Source organism: Vitis vinifera, chromosome 7 (genome assembly GCF_030704535.1).
Source record: "Vitis vinifera cultivar Pinot Noir 40024 chromosome 7, ASM3070453v1".
NCBI classification, from domain to species: Eukaryota; Viridiplantae; Streptophyta; class Magnoliopsida; order Vitales; family Vitaceae; genus Vitis; species Vitis vinifera.
In genome coordinates, this window is record NC_081811.1 from 28,281,395 (window position 1) to 28,302,934 (window position 21,540).

General features: G+C 34.9%; 2 protein-coding genes across 5 annotated transcripts; one reads left to right on the plus strand and one right to left on the minus strand.

Moving 5' to 3' along the window:
* Nucleotides 1–291: 291 nt before the first annotated feature.
* On the plus strand, nucleotides 292–16,384 carry LOC100259462 (4-alpha-glucanotransferase, chloroplastic/amyloplastic). The gene is made up of 16 exons (XM_002276073.4): nucleotides 292–1,169; nucleotides 2,482–2,544; nucleotides 3,174–3,262; nucleotides 3,352–3,412; nucleotides 3,660–3,738; nucleotides 8,433–8,569; nucleotides 8,660–8,818; nucleotides 8,915–8,991; nucleotides 10,414–10,553; nucleotides 10,637–10,668; nucleotides 10,762–10,836; nucleotides 11,126–11,198; nucleotides 11,323–11,411; nucleotides 11,717–11,761; nucleotides 11,878–12,030; nucleotides 13,047–16,384. Exons 1-16 carry the CDS (start codon nucleotides 789–791, stop codon nucleotides 13,149–13,151), a joined length of 1,758 nt encoding a protein of 585 aa, XP_002276109.2. The 5' UTR covers nucleotides 292–788; the 3' UTR covers nucleotides 13,152–16,384.
* Nucleotides 14,832–21,338, minus strand: LOC100264638 (uncharacterized). Of its 4 annotated transcripts, none has more exons than XM_010654555.3 (11): nucleotides 21,110–21,338; nucleotides 18,922–19,017; nucleotides 18,666–18,740; nucleotides 18,173–18,241; nucleotides 16,935–17,011; nucleotides 16,702–16,790; nucleotides 16,253–16,382; nucleotides 15,504–15,594; nucleotides 15,344–15,409; nucleotides 15,090–15,238; nucleotides 14,832–15,030 (listed from the first exon to the last, which is right to left on the minus strand). In XM_010654555.3, exons 1-10 carry the CDS (start codon nucleotides 21,269–21,271, stop codon nucleotides 15,122–15,124), a joined length of 972 nt encoding a protein of 323 aa, XP_010652857.1. In that variant the 5' UTR covers nucleotides 21,272–21,338; the 3' UTR covers nucleotides 14,832–15,030; nucleotides 15,090–15,121. The 4 variants fall into 4 exon arrangements, with proteins under 4 accessions (XP_010652857.1, XP_010652856.1, XP_059594690.1 ...); XM_010654554.3 differs by having other exon boundaries at nucleotides 14,832–15,016; nucleotides 21,110–21,337; XM_059738707.1 differs by lacking the exon at nucleotides 21,110–21,338 and having other exon boundaries at nucleotides 14,832–15,016; nucleotides 18,843–19,017.
* Between the last annotated feature and the right edge of the window lie 202 nt (nucleotides 21,339–21,540).

The following is a 21,540-nucleotide window of genomic DNA, read 5'->3' on the forward strand; positions in this document are numbered from 1 at the left end:
CTGGTAGTTTCACAAATATCTGAAAATAGCTGACCTTCCAAGCATATCCATAGCTCTTCTTAAATAAATTATTTGAGAACTGATTCTCAAAAAAAAAAAAAAAACTTTAACTGAAATTACTTTAAAAAAAGGTACTTATTTGTAGTGAGAATAAAAATCTGACTAAAAGCAGGGCTTAAAGGGTAGTTGAAGCATAAAGAAAGAAAGATCCAGTGAGTTGGAACCACGTGGATCTCATGAGTATAATTAACTTCTAATATATCAAAGAAAAATTTCAAAACAATGTGCACCTTTTCTTCATGATCTTCAACAGATTTTCAAATAATTTTGATTTAAAATTAGAAGGTCAGCTATTTTCGGATATTTGTGAAACTACGGGATGGTCATATGGCTCATATATATAGGTTTATTATGGGTGTTTGGATTTAGTATTTTAATTAATTAGAGGATGTTTTTCTAAATGTGAGATTATGCGGTCCCTTTGGGTAATATAATTCTATAAAACGTGAGGTCTGATTTTAATAATGCAAGTACCCGCGCTACCGTGTCAACGGTATATTGAACAATGAAGAATATAATTATGGAATAGGAGTTGAGCCATTAAAAATCCTAAATGATTTCTAGTTTAGACAGGGCAAGATACTTCGAGTTCTAGTTGGTTGAAGGAAGAAATATCTACTCAGAGAATGACGTCAATCTCCATTAGTTCTAATCTGATACTCTGAGTGTGATTTAGGGCAGTGTGTTGTTAAATTGGTTGATGAAACCTCTCATTTTCTCCATCTCTCATGGCGATGTCGATGTCGATGGCGATGCTGAGTTCTCATTCACTCAAGGCTTCTCCGCTTCAAAATCTTTCTTCAAAACTTTTTAACGTTTCATCTGCGGTATTCGCCTCCTCTCGCATCAAATTTCAAGCCAAGGCTCCGATGAATTTCAATTGCCTGTTGAAAAATGATGCCGTTTACGAAGATCTACCTGCTGTTGGCGAAGATCTGCCTCCGGATTACGAAGAGTGGACGCCGAAGAAGGATCCGAAGGACCGGAGAAGAGCCGGTATTCTGCTACATCCGACGTCGTTTCGAGGCCCGCACGGCATTGGAGATCTCGGCGAGGAGACGTTTTGCTTCTTGGACTGGCTTCACGAGGCCGGTTGCTCCGTTTGGCAGGTCTGTGCTCTGTTTGGGTGGTAAGAAAATGTGAGGGAAAAAAGCGGAGGTTTTCGAATTCCAGTTGGTTGCCTAGGAAACCTAGGAAAAGGAGAAAAAGAAATGAAAAATGAGGGCGGAATGACGAAACACTGGGCTGAAGTAAGCGGAATAGTTGAATTAGTATCGGCTCAGGTTGTAAATAATGACAATTAGTTTGAATTAGGATAGGTTGAGTGAAATTTTCGGTTATGTTATGTAGTAAATAATGATACTTTGACTATTCCGAGATTTGGTGCTTTATTTCCTTTTCTCTTTTTATTTTATTTTTCTTTCGTGCCCTTTTCCCAGCAGAGTTAAGCCAAATTTTCTAGTCGCTGAGAAATGGGAAGAAAATACCAGAAAAGGAACATTTGAAACACTAGTAGAGAAGCAAATGATTCTAGACAATTTTCTGTTCAGAGGAAGTGTTAGCAAAAAAATTATGGCCATCATTAAGCTGGACAGTTGAATCTGGTTCAGTTGAATGTCATTTTCGGTTCTATTACTTTGTAATGATAATCAAAGATGTAAACTTTCTTTTATTTCCGTATAGTTTTCTGAGCAACCAAAGCAATTATTTAGCAAAATGGTCAGTTTGATTTCTGTTCTCTTTCGCCCTAAATAGTGGAAATCTAATCTTCAAAATTCAAATGTTCTTTTACTTCATTAAGCTGGACAGTTGAATCTGGTTCAGTTGAATGTCATTTTCGGTTCCATTGCTTTGTAATGATAATCAGAGATCCTAAACTTTCTTTTCTCTCTGAATAGTTTTCTGAGCAACCAAATCAATTATTTAGCAAAATGGTCAGTTTGATTTCTGTTCTCTTTCATCCTAAATAGTCGAAAGCTAATCTTCAAAATTCAAATGTTCTTTTACTTCCTTAAGCTGGACAGTTGAATCAGGTTCAGTTGAATGCCATTTTTGGTTCAATTGCTTTGTAATGATAATCAGAGATCCTAAACTTTCTTTTCTCTCTGAATAGTTTTCTGAGCAACCAAATCATTATTTAGCAAAATGGTCAGTTTGATTTCTGTTCCCTTTCGTCCTAAATAGTGGAAAGTTAATCTTCAGAATTTCAAATTTTCTTTTATACATTTATTGTTAAGCAGCTAAACAGATGCTGCTTGTCTTTGGACGATTTCATGTGTTTCTTCAATTGCTTAGATGCACTGTTTATTCTCTTCTAACTTGTTAATCATCTGATTGAACATTTTTTATTTGTTATTTCAACTTTTTTTAATTTTGCACCTCTTTTAAAATTTGATCAGAACTATGTTCGTGTGTATGCAGGTTCTTCCTCTTGTCCCTCCTGGCAGAAAGGGTAATGAAGATGGTTCCCCATACGCCGGCCAGGTGAAGTCATTCAAAATAAAGATTGTAAAGGGAATGAGCTTGTTAATATGGAAAGTTCTTTCTGTTGGATGTTTCTAGAATCCTTGACAATGTTATTTTCCAAAGGAATGCATGTACTAGATGAATGTTTTTTCACGCATTTTATTATAATCTTGTAAGTAGAAAGGATAGGACAAAAGAACACATTTAAATGCAAAAAAAGAAAAAAGAAAAAAAAAGGACTTCATAATTCACATAGACAATGAACTAAATTTGATCATATTCTTTGTGTGGCCTTTTTTGGCACTTATTTAATTTATAGCTCTTTTGCCAGTCAAAAAAAAAAAACTTTTGAAAGTTGGAAAATTTGTGGTGTTTAGTCCAGAAAAAAGATTTCTTAATAGGTGACTTATTGGGTCAACTTGTGGTATATTGAGATATTATTTAGGACCTGCTAAAACTTTGAATGCATTTGACATCAATATATGCATATTATTGGATGGTAAGACATTGAGATTATGCCATCGACTTGTTTTATATAGGTCCTGTCATTAATCATGGGAGGCTTCATTACCGTTTAACAATGATTCCCTACTGCAATTAAGCATGTCATGGACATGGGGATAACTGTTGTTGATTATGACTTTCAGGATGCAAATTGTGGCAACACTCTTCTGATTTCTCTTGAAGAGCTTGTTAAGGATGGTTTATTGATGAAAGAAGAGCTTCCAAAACCAGTGTGAGGACTTTTAATTCTGATGTATCATGATATTGAACTTGTTTATGTGGTCCTTCCTTTTGTGTTGTTACTACCAAGTATCCATGCAGTGATGCAGATCGTGTGGACTTCTCAACTGTTGCTGATATAAAAGATCCGCTGATAGCTAAGGTAAACTATCTAGAGAAGCATTCCTTCTAGTCACTTTTGTACTTTGTCATGTATTATGATAGATGAATTTGAAAGGAAGGGAATGAGAATCCCATTGCATGGATGAATGTATTACGTTTCAAGGAATTGGTGGGGTGATACTAATTCTTCAGTTGCTGGGAAAAAATCTTTTTATTCACCATCCTGCTTCGTATATCTTTCATAGCATTGTTGCAGAAAGATATTTCTTACTTAAATCTGTTCTCAGGCTGCAGAGAGGCTCATTCTGAGTGAAGGGGAACTCAAAAATCATTTTGAAGATTTCCGTAGAGATCCTGAGATTTCAAGTGAGTTATTCTTTTTTGTTTTTTCCTCAACTAATCATTATTATTTCTTGCTCATGGATCTACACTTGTTGCAGTATTCACAGTTGCTCCTATCTGCAGTGAACAATTTTCTAAACAGAAGCAGTCACTTTCTTGTATTTTCTGGATGAAGGAATAAGCTATAGGCTAGGATATGGATGCCAAAGGTGTGGATAACCCTTACCTTGACCTTTACCGTTAGAGAGGGAGATAGTCTTCAAAACCTGTAAGCAACCTGAATTAAAGAATAGTGATCCCCAGTAGGATGTCCTAGGATTAATTTGAATATTTGCATGACACATGGCCTCACAAACATGCAATATTACATGTGCTTTTAAAAGTTCCCAGGCAACAAGGTAGCATGGGTGGGCAGGGAGGGGTGGGGTGGAGTGTATGTTGGGAGATTCTTAAAGCAAGATGAAACACAGAAGAGTGTTTGGGGGTTTCAGACTCTGCTGTGGGCTGCATGGAGAAATTCTCATTTTGTCTGCAGCAAACAGCATCACTTTGTTAGCAACAAAATAACAGTATAGTAGTAATAATTTCTTAACAGGTTATGTTTTCCCACCAATCATGTTATGTCATGATTGCATAGGGTTCTCTATACCATTGAAATGTGTCAAGACTCCATAGAGTAGATATTTTTAAAGTTAGTTATTTAGTTGGTTATTGGGGTTGGGCAGAGATAGGATGGCTTAAACCATATGCTTGGCTGAAAAGGAAAGTTGTCATGTATGTATATACATGGGTTACCTATTAGGCTGGGAAGCAGTTAGGATGGCTCAAGTCCTATGCTGTGGGGGAGAAAGTTGTTGTTGACAAAAGTTAAAGTTACTTATTATAGACCAAGGATGGATGCTTTTGGTCAATGTGAGGGGTCGATTTGTTTTTGATGTTTGTATTGAATAAATTGGTCATATTCTCAGTTTCTAATGTTGCACCATTCAGATGTCATGACATTACACATGAAGTGAATCATTGATTGACCTTGTGGGGGTATTTGCAAGGAAATAGATGAAGGGAAATTTTTAATGGAAATGTTCCAATTTGTAAGTTGCTGTATAGAAAATTAGACTTATTCTTTAGTGGGGTTTCTTCCTCTCTAGTTGCTGGGGCTGGCAAGAAGAAGGTTGCTTGACTGGGAGATTTGCCATTTGTTGACAGTGAGAGTGGCTTTTGTTTTGACCTTAAGCTATCCAAGAATTCTACATTTTTTAATTGGAACTATGACCTCGAGTCCCCTCCTCAAGCTTTATTCTACCATGTAGGTGAATATTCAAGATGTAAAGTGACCTCTTTGAAGGATCTTCTTAATTGTCTTTACTGTTATCAAATGTCTATTTATGGAGATAAGGGGACATAGGTTATTTTATAAACCTATTTAATGGTTAAATCCTATCATATACTGTTGGTCAAAATGGAGACAATTGGTTGTGAAAGTCTGTTCCTGCTATGGTGGCATTTTTATGTGGTTGGGAGCATTCACTAAGATTTTGATCATGGATTGTTTAATTGCTAGGAACTGGGTAATTCAATTTATAGCATTTTGAGGAGATAATTGTTCATTTCTTTCACTGTCCTCTCCAGTCTTTTATTCAAAAGTCTGTCTGAGGAATGCTCAAAATTCATTGAGTCGTTCCAGGTTCTTTGAAGAGCATGGTAGAGGGTGGCATACTAATCTTGGGGGTTTGTAAAGGGAAGGGTTCTGTGGGAGGCAACCATGTTGTAATCCTGTGGATGGTTTGGATTGAGGACCATAGTTTCTTTGATGATGGGAAAAGAAAAAGGCCATGAAGGATTGGGAAAAAGTGTTGTGAACGTGGCTGTTTCCTTTTCTAATATTACCAAAATTACAGGACCTAATGTACAGGATGGATGTAAAAGATACACATTTGTTAAGTGGCACACAATCTGTTTCTTATCCATCCCTCTTGGTTTAGTCATCCACTTCTTGCAGCATTTTTCTGCAGACCTTTCTTATGCTTATTGTTGTGATCATACAAGATGGATAAGTTCTCCAAATATATACATATTTGGAGAAAGGTGAAAATGTCAACTTCAACTAAATTGTGAGATTTGTTCGTATATCTTTTTCATTTTAACAAGTTACATAAAATTAACTATATTCTTCTTAATTCTGTTGCATTTTATAATTCAAGTTGATGAAATGACTATATATTTGACTATTATTGATTTTCTTTTTGAAGCAAGAAAACCTTAGGATAGTTGTCTATACTCAAATAGATTGGTTAAAGTTTCAATCTTTTAGGATTTAAAGAGAGGAACAAAGAATAAAAATTATGGCTATGGGGAAAATTAATATAAAATATAGGGAAATAAAAATAAAAAGAAGACAGAAAAATCTGAAAGCTTCACTAAGACCTTCTAGGAGTTTTGCCTAGAAGAAAATCAATGGGGTTTTGCATATTAATCATCGATCCTTAAATCTCATTTATATCAATATGTCTTATTTATAGGTTTTAGAAAACCCTAAAAGTTGAATAAAATTATGAAAAAGCAAACCTAACCTATGCACTTATTTATTATGACCCTTATTCATTTCCTAAATTTATTAGATCTTCTAAAAAGGTTAAAAGAAATCAAGAACTATTTTTTTTGGAGGTGAAAGGGTGGAGGGATCTCATCTTTCATTCTCTAATGACATGCTTATTTTTTGTGAAGCCAGTCATGGGCAAGTGTTATATCTAAGCTGGAACTTCATGTGGTTTTAAACCATTTCAGGTTTGAAGAAGAGTGAATTAATTCCTGTTGGCATCATCCTTAATGTGGAGGAGTTTGTGGCTGAGCTGAGTTGTAGGAAGGAGGATCTCCCCACCATATACTTGGGTCTTCTCCTAGGAGCCCCTATAAGTCAAGGGTTGGTTGGCATTCAGTGGAAGTCAGGGTCCACAAGATGTTGGCTATGTGAAAAAGGCAGTACCTTTCTAAGGGTTGGGGACTCACTCTCATCAAATAACACTTTATCCAGCTTGCCCATTTACCACATGTCTCCATTTGTCATGTCTATGAAGGTGAGTGGGAGGATTGAGAAGATTCAAAGAGATTTTTTGTGAGGTGGGGGTTTGTTAGAGAGAAAACCACACTTGATAAGATAAATTGCTGGTAGGGAGAAACATAATGGGGCCTTGGGATTAAAAACCTCTCAATTCTCAATATGGCCTTTCTAGGCAGGTGAAAATTGGGGGTTTATCTTAAAATATGAATCTCTATGGAAGTGGGTTATTGTTGGGAAGTATGGAAAGAAGGAGTGGGGTTGGTCTTACCAGGAAAGTAGGGTTGATTTTGGAGTTGAATCATTGAAGGTCATCGAGAGAGTGTGGAAGAATATTCATAGCAGAAGCTCATTCAATGTGTTGCAATAGTAGAAGGATGAAGTTTTGGAATGAAAAATGGTGTGGTGATTCAACTCTAGGAGAGCCTTTTCCCTCTTTGTTTTCATAGTTGTGACAAAGAATGCTTGGGTGGCTAATGCATAGGATCAATAAGGTGGGGGTCGATCTGGGAAGCCTAGCCTCCCTTGGAATTTGAATGACTAGAAGGTAGAAAGGGTTGAAGCCTTCATTTTAAGGCTCAAAGTCAAGGTTGTGAATAGGGACGTGGAAGACAAGATGGATTGGATGGATGCAAAGAAATGTATATTTTTAGTTAAATCCTTCTACAATTTCCTTGGACAAGAAAGGGTAGAAGAGTTTCTTATGAGGGTTATTTGGAATGCGACAGCTTCAACCAAATTAGGATAGGCTGCAAAGGATTGGTCTATGGTGGATTGGCTTTTTCTTTGTAAGGAAGATGAAGAGTCAATAGATCACATCCTTTTGCATTGTGCTAGAGCTAAAGTATAATGGAATTTGGTGTTTTCCTTGTTTGGGATTGCCTTGGTGATGTCAAGTTTGGTAAGAGAATTCATTTTGAGATGACATGGTTCTTTTGTAGGGAAAAAGCGAAAGAACGTATGGAGGCTTATCTTGTTGTGCGTTTTTTGGTTTTTGTGGAAGGAGATAAACTAGAAAGCATTCGAAAGCAAAGAAATGTCTAATCAAATTCTGAAGTCCTCTTTTCTTTGCAACCTTCTGTTGTGGGTTTGGATGCATATAGATGAGGTTTTTCTAAACTATGTGAGATTTTGTTGATTGGTTGGGGTCTTCATGAAGGGACTTTTGTTTTTTAAGCCCCTTGCTGTTTTTGCTTTGCCTCTTGGCATGCTTTGTATACAATTTGTATACTTTGTTGTGGCATTTGTTAAGTGCTATAAATATATTTTTTTGGTTACCTGTCATTATATAAAAAAAAAAAAAAAACTTGTTTTATAAAAGCTTCTTATGAAAATGTTTCCTACTTAAGAAGACTTCAAAATTTTAAGAGCTCAAAATAGAAATTTAAGAAGAATTCTAACAGTTCCCAAAATCTGAAACTTACTTTTTTTCCTTTCCTTCCTTTTCTTGAATACATTTTAAGGGACTCATCCCCATCACTTTCACTTTGCTTAATGTTCTGGAGATTGTGTCATCTATCCTCATGTACTTAATCTATTGAAATTAGAAATTAAATATGTAAATGAACATAGAATCTATATTTAGAATTACTTTTAATGTGGCCTTTGGTCATAAAATGGCCCTTCTCATATAACATAATAAATTCTTCTCACAATTGTGTAGACTGGCTTGAAGATTCGGCTTATTTTGCTGCTATTGATGAGACTTTGAATACAATCAGTTGGTATGATTGGCCTGAACCTTTAAAGAATCGGCATCTTTCCGCCTTGGAAGAAATTTATCAAAGCAAACGAGATTTTGTAAGATCTGGCTGACTCCTAGGCCATATTTATGGGTCCATAATTTCTCATAGGGAGTATATGTAATGCTCAAGGTTTTCACTTGTACAGATAAACATATTCATTGCCCAACAATTCTTATTCCAAAGGCAATGGCAGAAAGTTCGTAACTATGCGCAGATGAAAGGAATCAAGATAATGGGAGACATGCCCATTTATGTGGGTTATCACAGTGCAGATGTGTGGGCAAATAAGAAACATTTTTTACTGGTTAGTAGTTCTCTTCATTAACTTTAAGAAATCTTAATAATCTAGTCATGACCTTCCATTCTGAGTTCTACTGACAAATTATCCCTTTGTTGGCAGAACAAGAGCGGTTTTCCTCTTCTAGTTAGTGGTGTTCCTCCCGATGCCTTTAGTGAAACTGGCCAGCTGTGGGGCAGGTTTGTACCATGCCTAATTCAGTCAATGATCTGTGCATAAATCTCATTATTCATGTTATCCTCAGTAAGGGCATATTATTACTTGAAGATATTGATAGCATTTGCAAGGAATACTGTAGGGGATGACTTCCCAATGTAAAAAATGATATATGTGGTGACCATCCAAAAGATTGTCAGGTGGACTTTCTCAGCCAAAGTTGGCACTATCACCTAGGTAACTTCAGATACTATTCTGAGTGGATAGAATGTCCTTTTCCCATGACAAGTTATTGACCTAGTGCATGTGATAACTTGTTTATAATTTCTTTTGGATTTTTACTATTTTCAATAATAAAACCAAACATGAGAAAATCATTTGCCTTAATATTTCTTTTCTTTCCTTTGGTACTTTCTGGAAACCAAACATAGCCTTAGAGTTCTTGAAAATGTTAGAAAGCAGTTGGTTTAGTCCTTAAGAAAGCTATTTGAGATGGCTTTAAATTTTTGAAAGCATTGCCAGTTGGTTTTAGATTTTTTTCTTTCCATTTTTCGGCAGGGGGAAGGGATATTGTAGGATTTTGAGAAACTGTGTGATGTGAGAAGGCTCTCTTATGGAGGCAATTTGTAATTCTTCAACATTACAGTTGACATGGAGACTAGGGTGGGTGTGAAATGACACTAAGGAGCATTGGCATCCTTGTTGCCTGAGGAGTACTGGAAAAACATTTTGGGTTTATTTGAGGAGCTTTATCTGTTATAGAGTAGTAGGGTTTTAGAGGATGTGTTGATATAGAAAAGGAGCTCTATTGGCTTGTTTTCAGTTAACTCTTCCTTCTGTATCTTCGTGATGCTGGAGATCCTGGCTAAAAATGTGAGTACTTTTGTTCTCCATGTCGGTTTCTCTGTTTGTTTGGTGTGATAAGACCGTCTCATAGGTAGGAAGTGAGTGATTGTAAATGCATAAAATATACATAAAAAGGATTCCAAATCCTGATCCATATTCTTTTCTTGGGATTCGGTCTTGCCCTTTCTGAAATTCTCTGGGTTTTGTCAAGGACTCTGGTGAAGTTGCTTAGTGGGTTGTGGATGAGAACTAGCTCTAGGAGGTATAAAGCCATATAGATATTAGCCTCTATTATCCTATCTGGAGTGCGGGGAAAGAGGCTAAAGAGCATAATTGAGGGTTTTTCAACAATGTTGAGCTTCCAATTCTAAAATCAAAGGTTGTCTTTGTTATGTTTTTTTTTTTTTTTTGCAGATGATGCAAGAATAGGCATTGGAATATACTTATTAGTATCATAATCATCATTTGATATCTAAATCCATGTTCCTTTATTCCTAGTATTTTCCTGTCAAACAGATACTTCCATTTCCACCAATAAAAAATGTTTAATTGACCTGTATACCAGCCAATTATTGATTAAGTTTGTATTCTACTTGAAGCCCTCTCTATGATTGGAAAGCCATGGAGAGAGATAGATTTTCTTGGTGGATACGCCGAATCCGACGTGCACAAAATATATATGATGAATTCAGAATAGACCACTTTCGAGGGTTTGCTGGCTATTGGGCTGTTCCTTCTGGTGAGATCATTTGAAATTATATAGGTTGGTTTGATTCTTACTGCATATTTATGTTAACATAATATATTTGCATAAACATGCAGAAGCAAAATTTGCAATGGATGGACAATGGAAGGTGAGGTCACTGTGGTTCAGAATTTGCCATTTTGGGATATCCTTCTTTGATTACTCCAATAATCCACTCCCGATATTTATTTGTTGACAGTAGATGGGACCAGGGAAATCGTTGTTTGATGCCATCTTCAGAGCTGTTGGAAAGATCAATATTGTTGCAGAGGACTTGGTATGTTTTACCATATTGAGATTCTATAGAACTCAATCCTTAGTTATATTTTCTTTTATTCTCTATTTTGAGGGGACTGCCCAGGTGGAATCATAATACAACTGGCCTTCTTACCATGCTCTCTTCAAATTCAATTTGGCATTCATGATTTTGTCATTAATAGAGGGGAAATACAACTGGCCTCTTGGAGGTGTATCGGACCGCTTGGTTAAATATTCACAATAGTATGTTATAACTAATTTTATGAAAAATCTATGTCTCACCTCTTCCTTATATTGTCATATGGCAGGGTGTAATCACCGAGGATGTAATTCAGCTCAGGAAATACATCAGAGCACCTGGAATGGCTGTCCTCCAGTTTGGTAATAATTTAATTTCTGGAAATAGATGTACTTCTGTTCTTTTAAATAGTTAGTCTTTAGGAAGTTAGCCTTGCAGTCAACGAAGTGTAACATTTTAGTCATGCTCTCTATTTTCTTGGTCCAGGTTTTGGGAGTGATGCAGATAACCCACATTTGCCTCATAATCACGAGCAAAATGAAGTTGTTTATACTGGGACTCATGACAATGACACAGTAAAAATCTCTATTGCCATAAGACTTCTTTTTATTTGCTGTAGAAATGAGCTTCTCTGTTCTTAATGTGGAGAGTAATGGGAAATTATAGTGTTATGGAGGAACATTATTCCTCAAAGAAATTGAGAATTTGTTTGATCTGTTGGATTCTTTTGGACCAGCAGAATGAAAATTTCACTCGCTATTATTATTATAAAATTTGCACCACTAGAAAGTGGATTGATCCAATTCAAAAATTCTTGTTGATGTATTCTTTTGGGTTTTTTCAGCATCTCACTACTAACTACCGTTTGTTTGTGTTATAGACCCGAGGTTGGTGGGATATCCTAGAACAAGAGGAGAAATCTAATGTGAGTGTTCTTTAACGGGCAGATTCCTTATTAACATGTGAAATCTCCTATTTGAGCAAGTTCAAAAAACTTTAGCGTGTGCTTGTACATTTATTTCAATGCAATTCTTGTTTCAGGTACTAAAGTATGTCACAGTTACTGGAGAAGATGATATCTCATGGGCACTGATCCAGGCTGCACTATCTTCAGTGGCACAAACTGCTATCATACCTATGCAAGATGTTCTCGGGTTGGGGAATTCAGCCAGGATGAACATCCCAGCAACTCAGGTAAGAGAAAGCTGGGTATTTTGATAAGATGAATTCATAATGGACTGCCTTTGGCATGGGGCTTACCTGGTTTGACTTGTCCAAGTCTAGTCTTGGTCAGGGTTTGGACGGTTTGTCGAGGGAAAGCCTTTAGGCTCCAACCAGATTCTAGGCTAGGCAAGGGTGTTCTCACTTGAGCACTGCCTAGTGAGCTTAGATAATTTAAGTCCCAGTCTACTATACTTCTTATTTTTTGTTTTTAAAAATAAAAAATAGTACTATTATATAAAATATAATAACTTCTATGTAAAAAGTATAGATTTCTCTTGTATTTTTATAAATTACTATTATTAAAAATTTTGAAATTTGAGAAATTTTTTGATACCTCAATTTTTTTAAATAGTTTTTGAAAGGCATTGTCTTCCTAATGTAGGTCTTAAAAAGTTCTTGCATTTTATCTAAAAGTTGGTATCATATTTTGTTTTTTAAAATAGAAAACAAAAAGTATATCCAAACGAGACCTTAGAATGATTGTAGAGTGTCGTTTATTAAATTCTTATTTTTGTTTAGTGTAAAGCATGGTATATAGTATGCTCTCTGTTGGCTTTCATGTAGCATTTCCCTACCACTGAAGTGGGTATCAGAAAAGCATACCATTTTCTTGTCAAAATTCTTTCCTTTAACAAGAAAAAATCATTAGTCTTCATTGTAGTTGTTGACCAATTGATCCTTCAGCATACCTCTCAATTCTAAGTTCAGTCATATCATGGAAATTTCACTTAATTCTTTTTTTGGTACTTTCTTACAACCAAACATTGCATAGCATTTTTTTTCCTTTCCCTATAACTTTTGAGGAACCATACATTGTCCATTCATTTTCCAACTGAGATGATTTTTCAAACGGAAGAATTCAACTACTTAAAGAAGAGCAAACTTGAAGCAGCTGACTGTATTTGAAAGTGTTCAGTCTTAGAAAAGAATGTTAATGACGACTCCATCTTGTCTGGTAAAACCAAATATCATTTTCTGTGATACAGTCTGGCAATTGGGGTTGGCGGTTACCTAGTTCCATGAGCTTTGATGACTTGGAATCCGAAGCAAAGAAACTGAGAGATCTACTTTCAATCTATGGGCGGCTCTGAATAAGAATTGCCAAGGTGTTAAGTCTGGATGTGCGCCGCATCACACGACTTCTTATATGAGGTACGTATACGTATGAACGGTTACTCCATATGAACTGAGGTTCAAGGTTGAAGTTTAGTTTTGAATGAATAAAATCAGCCTACTTGTTTATCATGTATTTCAGTTTCCCTATTGTGAACTGCATAGGGTCACAAGTCATACCACTGTACATTTGGTGTAGAACTCTGAGATCTGCAAATTGAGGGATCTTGCAGATGAATAGAGTTGAATTGACATAGTATATAGGAATAAGGAGTAATAAGTAATCACCGCTGCCCTTTGTGTGTTAAGTTCAAAAATGTGTAGTAAATCAGTTTTAATTAAGAGTTTTTTTAGTGTAAAACATCTACTTATCCTTCACTTTAAAATTTTTGGCATTTCCTTTTCTATGGTCTTAAATTTCTTCTACAATCATTGTGGCTATAAATTGATGCTTTTAGAGCTTATTTGACAATGATTTCAAGAAATGTTGGTGTTTGTTTTTTTACTTAATTCTAAATAGAACTTTAATGCTTAAAAGTGTTAAATATTAGTTTATTTATTTTTGTAGTATTTTATTTTCATTAAGTATTAAAAAGTAAAAAAAAATCAATATGTTATTTTTTCTATTTATAAAAAGTTACATATTTTGACTTTTTTTATTTAGTAAAAAGTTTATAATAAGTCATGAAAAAGTAGAAAAACAAAAAACCTAAAAACAAATTGTTTTCAGTAAAAAGCCCAAAAAACAAATATCACTTTAATCTTTTTAAAACTTTAAAACAATGTTTTCAATAAAAGTTTTCAAGTGCTAAAAATGTTAGATGTATTTAATTCTTATGATTTTATCTTTTATGTATTTGTATTAATTGAATTGGAAATATAATAATTTTTTAAAATAATAATATATAAATAAATGATTGTTGATTGGAATTTAGTTTTTGTTTTATTTTTTTAAAAAATAAAATTTAATTATAAATTCTATATCAAATATAATAATTCTTATACTCAAATTTTAAAAATATAAGAACATTAAAAGTCATTATCATTTTTAGTAAATTTTAAAGACTTTTTGCATTTATATAAAGAAATTATTTATGGAAAATGGGAAGTGTATTAAGGACATGTAAATTTATCTATTTTCATTTATCAAAATGAAATAGGACATGCCATAAATAGAATTTTACTTTCTTTTCTTTACAAATATTAAAAAAAAAACATATAATTTTACAATATATGATAATGTTATCTATCAGTATTATAAAAGAATTTCATCATACCAGGGTATCTGTTTGAATACACTTTCTATTTTTTATTTTAAAATAAAAAAATTCTATATAAAAATAATCAGTTAGTATTAAAAAATGTAGATATTAGTTGTCTTTAAAAATCACTTCAAGAAATTTTAAAATTTTAGGTGTGAAAATTTATTGATGCATCAATTTTTCAAAATAATTTTTAAAACCATTATTTTTTCAATGGGAGCATCTATTATTATTATTATCATCTATTGTTATTATTATTATTATTAAAAACATAAAAAACAAAACAATGTATCCAAATGGATACTAAATTTATCTATTTTCATTTATTAAAATGGAACGGGAGATGCTACATATAGAATGACTTTTTTTCTTCAGAATTATTTTAAAAACATGTAATTTTGTAATATATAATAATATTATTTATAAATATTACAAAAATATTTAATCCAGTGTGAACAAATTAAGTTTGAAAAACTTAACTCAAGTTGACCTGAGCATCGGAAAAAATTATTGTTCCGGTGGGTTGAGTCTAGTCTTCCTGCTCAAATTGCAACTCTGGTTTGGAACGAAAATTATGTGGCCTAGCAAAACAGAGCTACAATTCAATCACTATCAATAATTGAATTAAAAATGAAATTCTGGAGAGAAACTAACTGCTGTTCATGGAGCTTCCAGTTCCAGAACCACTAAGCTTTCTCAATTGCTTCGATGCACTCCAATACGGTCCCCTTCTTTGACATTGCTGTCATCAGAGCTTCATGAATTGCTTTGTTGTTTTTAATGAGGGATCCCGCAAATAAAACCTGCATCATTTTTTGCCCATTATATGGTTAAAACTCATCAATTCATCAAATACTGCAAGTGGCACTGAAGAAAGTCTGGCCATTATTATGATGGATGGAACTCACAGCCCATCTGGTAAGATTTTGTTGCTGATCTTTGCTGAGCTGTGGCTTGCTACGGTTTATAAATCTCTGAAGAGAACATGGGAAGCAGGGAGTTGAGATTATAGATCAAAGTTGGATTTGTGGAAAGCTTCGTGATAGGGAAATGGAAGTTAGAACAAACCTGAAGAGTGAAAAGATCGGCAGATTGACCAACCACTTTGTCATATTGCAGGCCTTCTGCTGCAAGTCCAGCCATTGCTACAACCGCCAACCTGGAATAACAGTTAAAGGTGGAATGTCAGCTGTCTACCGGCAATTCCCTTAATTTAAATTAACTAATCCATAATCCGAACTATCTATGGAGGATTATGTCATGTTTGCCAACATTTTCAAAAAGTCATCGAAAAACAGTTTTTAAGAATATTTAAATTATTTTCATAAATAAAATTTTGATTAAAAACTCACATATAGAAAATAATTTTTTTCACCTATCATGCATTTATTATGTACATGCATAATATAAAAGTTAGAAATACACTTAGCCATTACGAGTTCAAAAATTTATCCAATATCATCCTTATTTTAAATAAAGGGAAAGAGAGTGACAATGATAAATGAGAATGAAATGAGAGATATTTGAAAAATTTTCAAATGGTGGTTAGATATACATGGATTCAAGGGTGAAAGAAATTAACATAAAATTTGTCAATAGTGTTTTTAACTTATCATATTTTTCTTTTAAATAATATAACGCCGTTGCCTAAACAGTTTCCAAACAGACGCTTGGTTTTTTTTAAAGGACTTTGTGATAAAATAGCATGCAGGGTTGCAATAAACATTGATCTAGGTCTCTGTGGAAAGACATGCTGTTATCTAGTAATTTGAAGGAAATATCCATTTGTAGTACTGCTCCAGCTATGAGGTATGTACCTGTCTAGTTCCTTGGTGTCGAGCTGCCCACTGTATATCAGTTTTTCCAGCCTTTCGTCTATGAGATTCACATGCTCTTTTCCAATATCCAGTGAATAGCCCAGGATAGGAAGGCCAAGCAGATACGCAACTGAGACCCGGAGATGACTTTTATCAGAATGTTGAATGCAAACATTAAAAGATGACAATGAAACTAAATAAAATAAAATAAAATCTTTAAAATAATGATTATCAAGATTTTGACTTACTGGGTGCTCAATGTTTTCACAGATTTCTAATGTTCATACTAGAATAATATAATTGGATTTATGTTCCTAGGATTTCTGCCCTCCAAAAACACAGGTGCACATAATAGATTAAGCACGGGATTTCATATTCATTTTATGCTGGAATCAAGCGTAGCTGATGTTTGGTGCATGGTATTGGATATTTCAGCACAGAGAGGTTACCTAAAAAATGGGCTGCTTCATGTCTAGCAATCCTCTCCTGATAATCAGGAAAAAATGATGAAAATCCTCCAATGGCAACCTGAAGAAGCCTACAGAGCAGATAAAGAGTGTCAGTGAGTTCTGAGGTTAATCTTCTCTACACTCTGTCTCTCAATTATTGGATATGCAACTTAACATGATCCTAACACAATCCTCTAAATGTAACTTGTATCATGGACAGATTTAACGCTTACCCAGGGGAAATGCTGCCAATAGCCAAAACTATTAAAGAGATGCTCCCAATCAGGTATGGCACAAAAAAGCCCCAATCCTACAGCAACAGTATGAATGAAACTGTTAGTGAGTGCCACCATTTCTAAATTGTTTCACAAGTAACTGCATCAATCTCACTGCTCAAGCATAAAAAAGAAAAGGAGAAAAAAAAAAAGCTCAAGGATGATAAAGGAAATATCGCCCTTAAGGCAAGGATCATTGAGCCAATTGAGGGACATAAAATAGAAAGCAAGTCAAACATTTCTAGAAAGCTTAGTAAAACTTGATATAAGAAGCTGCAAGGGTATTTTACCTTACGGACATATAAACAGGTAAGTGGAAAGTCAATCTTGTAAAGAATGCACAGGAGGGATGATAGGCAATGCAGTAATTATTTGTTTTCCTTCTCGGACGTGTTCAATGCCTATCTAGAAACTAGTAATTTGAAGAAGAAAATTTATTTGAAGCGCATGCAGGCTGAAAATTTCCAAAATTTCAAATTTCCATATGCAGTTGCATTCCCCTCTCCAAATTTAATTCTCAATGCAAATTAAATTTCAGTGCCACGGGATTTCGAAAAGAATATTCACACAGAGAAAACGGAAAAGTTGAAAGCTCATGAACAAATCAGCAGACTTTCAAGCATGTTTTAAGATACCCATGAAAAAGGTCTTCTCGTCTTGTCTCAGAGGCTGGTGCTTTGTCTGCAGTTTGACAGCATGGAGACCTCCGGTGAGAGGCCCCTCAAATTACTAGCTATAAAGGTGACGAGGTCTTACTGTCTTAGAACTTAAGCTAAAAGGAATTCTTTCTTAGATCCCTAATGGTTTGGCTGGCATGGAACTCATGTATTGTTTTGTTCCTATGTTTTTCATTTATAGAAAATATGTCTTGCCCCAAAACCAAATGCCAGATGCTGTTGGCTCTTAGTCTCTAGAATCCTTTGTTTTCTTTGGTTTTCTTGTATGCTCCCTCTGTAATCGAACTATGCCCCTCTAGCATCTCTAATTGACCTCTTTGTTAATTAATTTTGAAATAAAAAAGGAGACGTCAAATGCATTTGCTTTCCATTAATGACCCCCCAAAAAAAACTGCTTTAATCAATAGTGCATAACAATAGAAACATGTGGAGGGCCTCCTAGTTAGACTCGTCAAATACACTTTAAATGATAATATACACATACACAAAATAAATAGATGGATGAGAATATTAAGTTACCCCAGGAAGCTGGCCAGCAAGAACACCTAAAAATCCTGTTGTCCCCACTACCGTAAAAAGAAAAGCTGCCTGCATCACTGAAAGATATCAAATTCATGAACAGTAGTTCAAAGCAAATTCTCTTCTTTGCAGAGAATGAAATTCACATCAAATGCAAAATTGTAATGATATTCCAATTATTTTATAACCTTAGAACTTTAGTTACAGCAAAAACCCCTGTTGGACAAAGAAATAAAGAAATGATGACAAAGGAAATATCCAAACAGTACATAGTAGTGATATTGATATCCAAACATGTAAGCTTTTTAGGTATAATTTTGGAAAAAAGCTCTCCATTGAGGCCACCCAGCCCAGTTTCTACCAAAATTCTGTTTCTAAGTATAGCAAATTAATAATAGGAACTGTAAGGATATGAGGTGACAAATACTAGTTGATGGAATGCTCACTCAATGCAATAAGTCCTCAAGTGGATTATCAGTGTTCTAATACTTACATCATTTCTAACACTTGGAATTGCAAGGTTTTCCGCATTCTTCATTCCAAGGGTTGTCAGCTCCCGAAGAGATGTCTGGTGCACAAATGTTGGAACATGATACTATTTATTTTCCAGCCAAATTTAACAAATGAGTGGATCTTTAAGGCAGTATACAGATAGACATTATTCATGTACATGTATGCATGGGTTTGTAGATGTGGCTAATGTTTGAGTAGCACTTTCCCAGAACTTCACACTTGTAATGGGGACTGACCATACGGCGCGAAACATATGGCTGAGAACTCCATTTCTTGGCCCAACCAACTTCTCTCAGCTGATCAAGTGCCTCTTTAACAGCATTGCTATCTTTCTGCAGCAAATATAAATCAGTTTATCTATTTATTAACAGTCAAAGGACTATTACTTTAAAACAATTTACAAATTCATTAAAACTAGTACATGTTTCAAAATTCTGCAGACATGCCATATACTAATGGCGGATGAACATTACAGAACAACACTTAAACATGCCTTTTCAGTGCAGTAAACAGTGCAGGTCATTCTTTTCTAGGTTTAGGAATGGGTGGATTGGTAACAGAAAATTTTCTTCATGAAGTGGCCTGAGTGCAGGTTCAAACTGAATAGTCATGCTTAACCGCCACAATAAGTTAGCATCACTCTAAGCAGTGGCCCCTTAAACTGGTGTTCAGGTAGGAAACAAGATATACAAACAATAGAAAACCCCATTTTTATCAAGGCTCTATGAACTGATCAAATGTGATAAGTGTATAGGACAGGAATGCTAGCGATAAAATAACAAAAACTAATTATAACTTAACTGTTAAATTTACTTCAACTGATGTCAGTACAAATCACAGGCTTATACCAAATGCTTCACGCTGGCTGCATGAATTTTAATCTTCAGCAAGACTTCATCTACTTAATGGAATCAATCCAAAAGGCAGTAACTCCATATGAAATCCATCAAGTTGGGCAGAGATCCCAAGTAGGGAATTTTCATTCTCTATGAAGGATATATTTTATGCTCTGTTTGCATATTGAAAGAAAGAACAAGAGAAAGGAAATATACTGAAAATCACTCACAAAAGATTTGTTTGACAAGCTGTATTCACCATTCCTTGCACCCACCATGCACAACAAAAGGTTTTCAATTTACAAACGTTTCAACTTTTTTATTTGCCTTGTATAAGATTTTTCATTTGGAAACTGTTACCATGACTCCTGCATTCAATTCCAACACATCTCACTTTATTGTGAGGATCCAACACCCTGAATATTGAAAAACAGATGTCAAAAATCATGCTCATTGAACAGGCACCCTCATGGCACCCCTCACGGCAAGACCATGAGGGTGCTCTTCTCCATAGTCCTGCCCCACCATTACCTTAAATTTTTAAACTGAATCAAAATTCACAAATTATTTCACATCAATCCAAAAAACCATAATCACAGGAAGAATTAAGGAGATCACCAAAGCAGATCAAAATTCACACCTCACATTCATGTGAACCTAAAAATCCCTAGTCAACAGAAGAATTGAAAAAAAAGTAACAAAGTAACATTTTAGAAATGAAAACCGTCAAAATGAATTGAACTTCACAATTCACTTTCATGCTAAACCTGTAAATCCCTAATTACAAGAAGAATTTAAAAAAATTATCAAACTGAAACGAAATTCAGAACTTGTAATCCTGCAAACCTATAAAACCCTAATCAAAAGAGGAATTGGAGGAAAAACACAGAAAAATACCTATTAGAAAATAGAATCATCAAAGCAAATCCAAATTCACAATCAAAATGAATTGAGCTTCACAATTCACTTTCATGCTAAACCTGTAAATCACTATTTGCAAGAAGAACTTTAAAAAATCACCAAACTGGAACGAAATCCACAGCCTGTATTCCTGCAAACCTATGAATGCCTTATCAAAAGAAGAATGGAAAGAAAGTAATGAAATAACCTTTTAGAAAAGAAATCATCAAAGCGAATCCAAATTCACAATTAGCTTTCATGCGAAGCCTACAAGTTCCAAATCACAAAAAAAAAAAAAAAAAAACCTTTAAAAAATCACCAAGACTAAACGCAATACACAACTTGCATTCATGCGAACCTATAAATCCCGAATCGAAACAAGAATCGGAAGAAAATAACGGCATAACCTTTCTAGAACAGTAAATCACGAAGCGAATCGAAATTCACAATTCGCTTCCATGCAAATCTGTAAATCTCTAACCAAAACTCCGATCGAAAGGAAGTAACGAAATAACATTTTAGAAAAGAAAATTATCAAAAGCAAATCGCAATTCAAAATTCGCTGTCATACGAACGTGTAATCTCTGGATCTCAAAGCAAAATTTCAATTGAAACGAACTAACCAAGCAATTTCTAAAAAATCACAAAATTATAAAAATCAAATGGAGGAGGCTGAAGACAATCGCACCATATCGATGGCGGACTGTAGAGTGTTGAGATCGACGCCAGGAGCGGCAGAAGAAGATCGGATCCGCCATTTTCTAGTGTTTCTGAAGCAGGTGTGATGAGATTCGAAGCCGATGCAACGAAGCTCGGAGAGAGAAGCGACTGAAGTCACGGAGAGGGACATGGATCCGAGGTTCTGAGACCGTTGAATTGAGGATAGGGGAGATGAGGTTTGGCGCCAGTCTCACTCTCAAAAATAACTGAAGGTGTTGTCTGACGTGGCAGCATCTTTGCCACGTAGCAATTATCATTCTGGAAATTTGAGTGCCTCACCCGTCGTATGAAGGTAAAGTAACACGTGGTCTCTTCTAGACCATCCAAATATGTTCACTTTGTAATACAGCATGGAAACCGCTTCAGCGGCAGGACTAAACCTTGGGCAAAAAGGTAAAA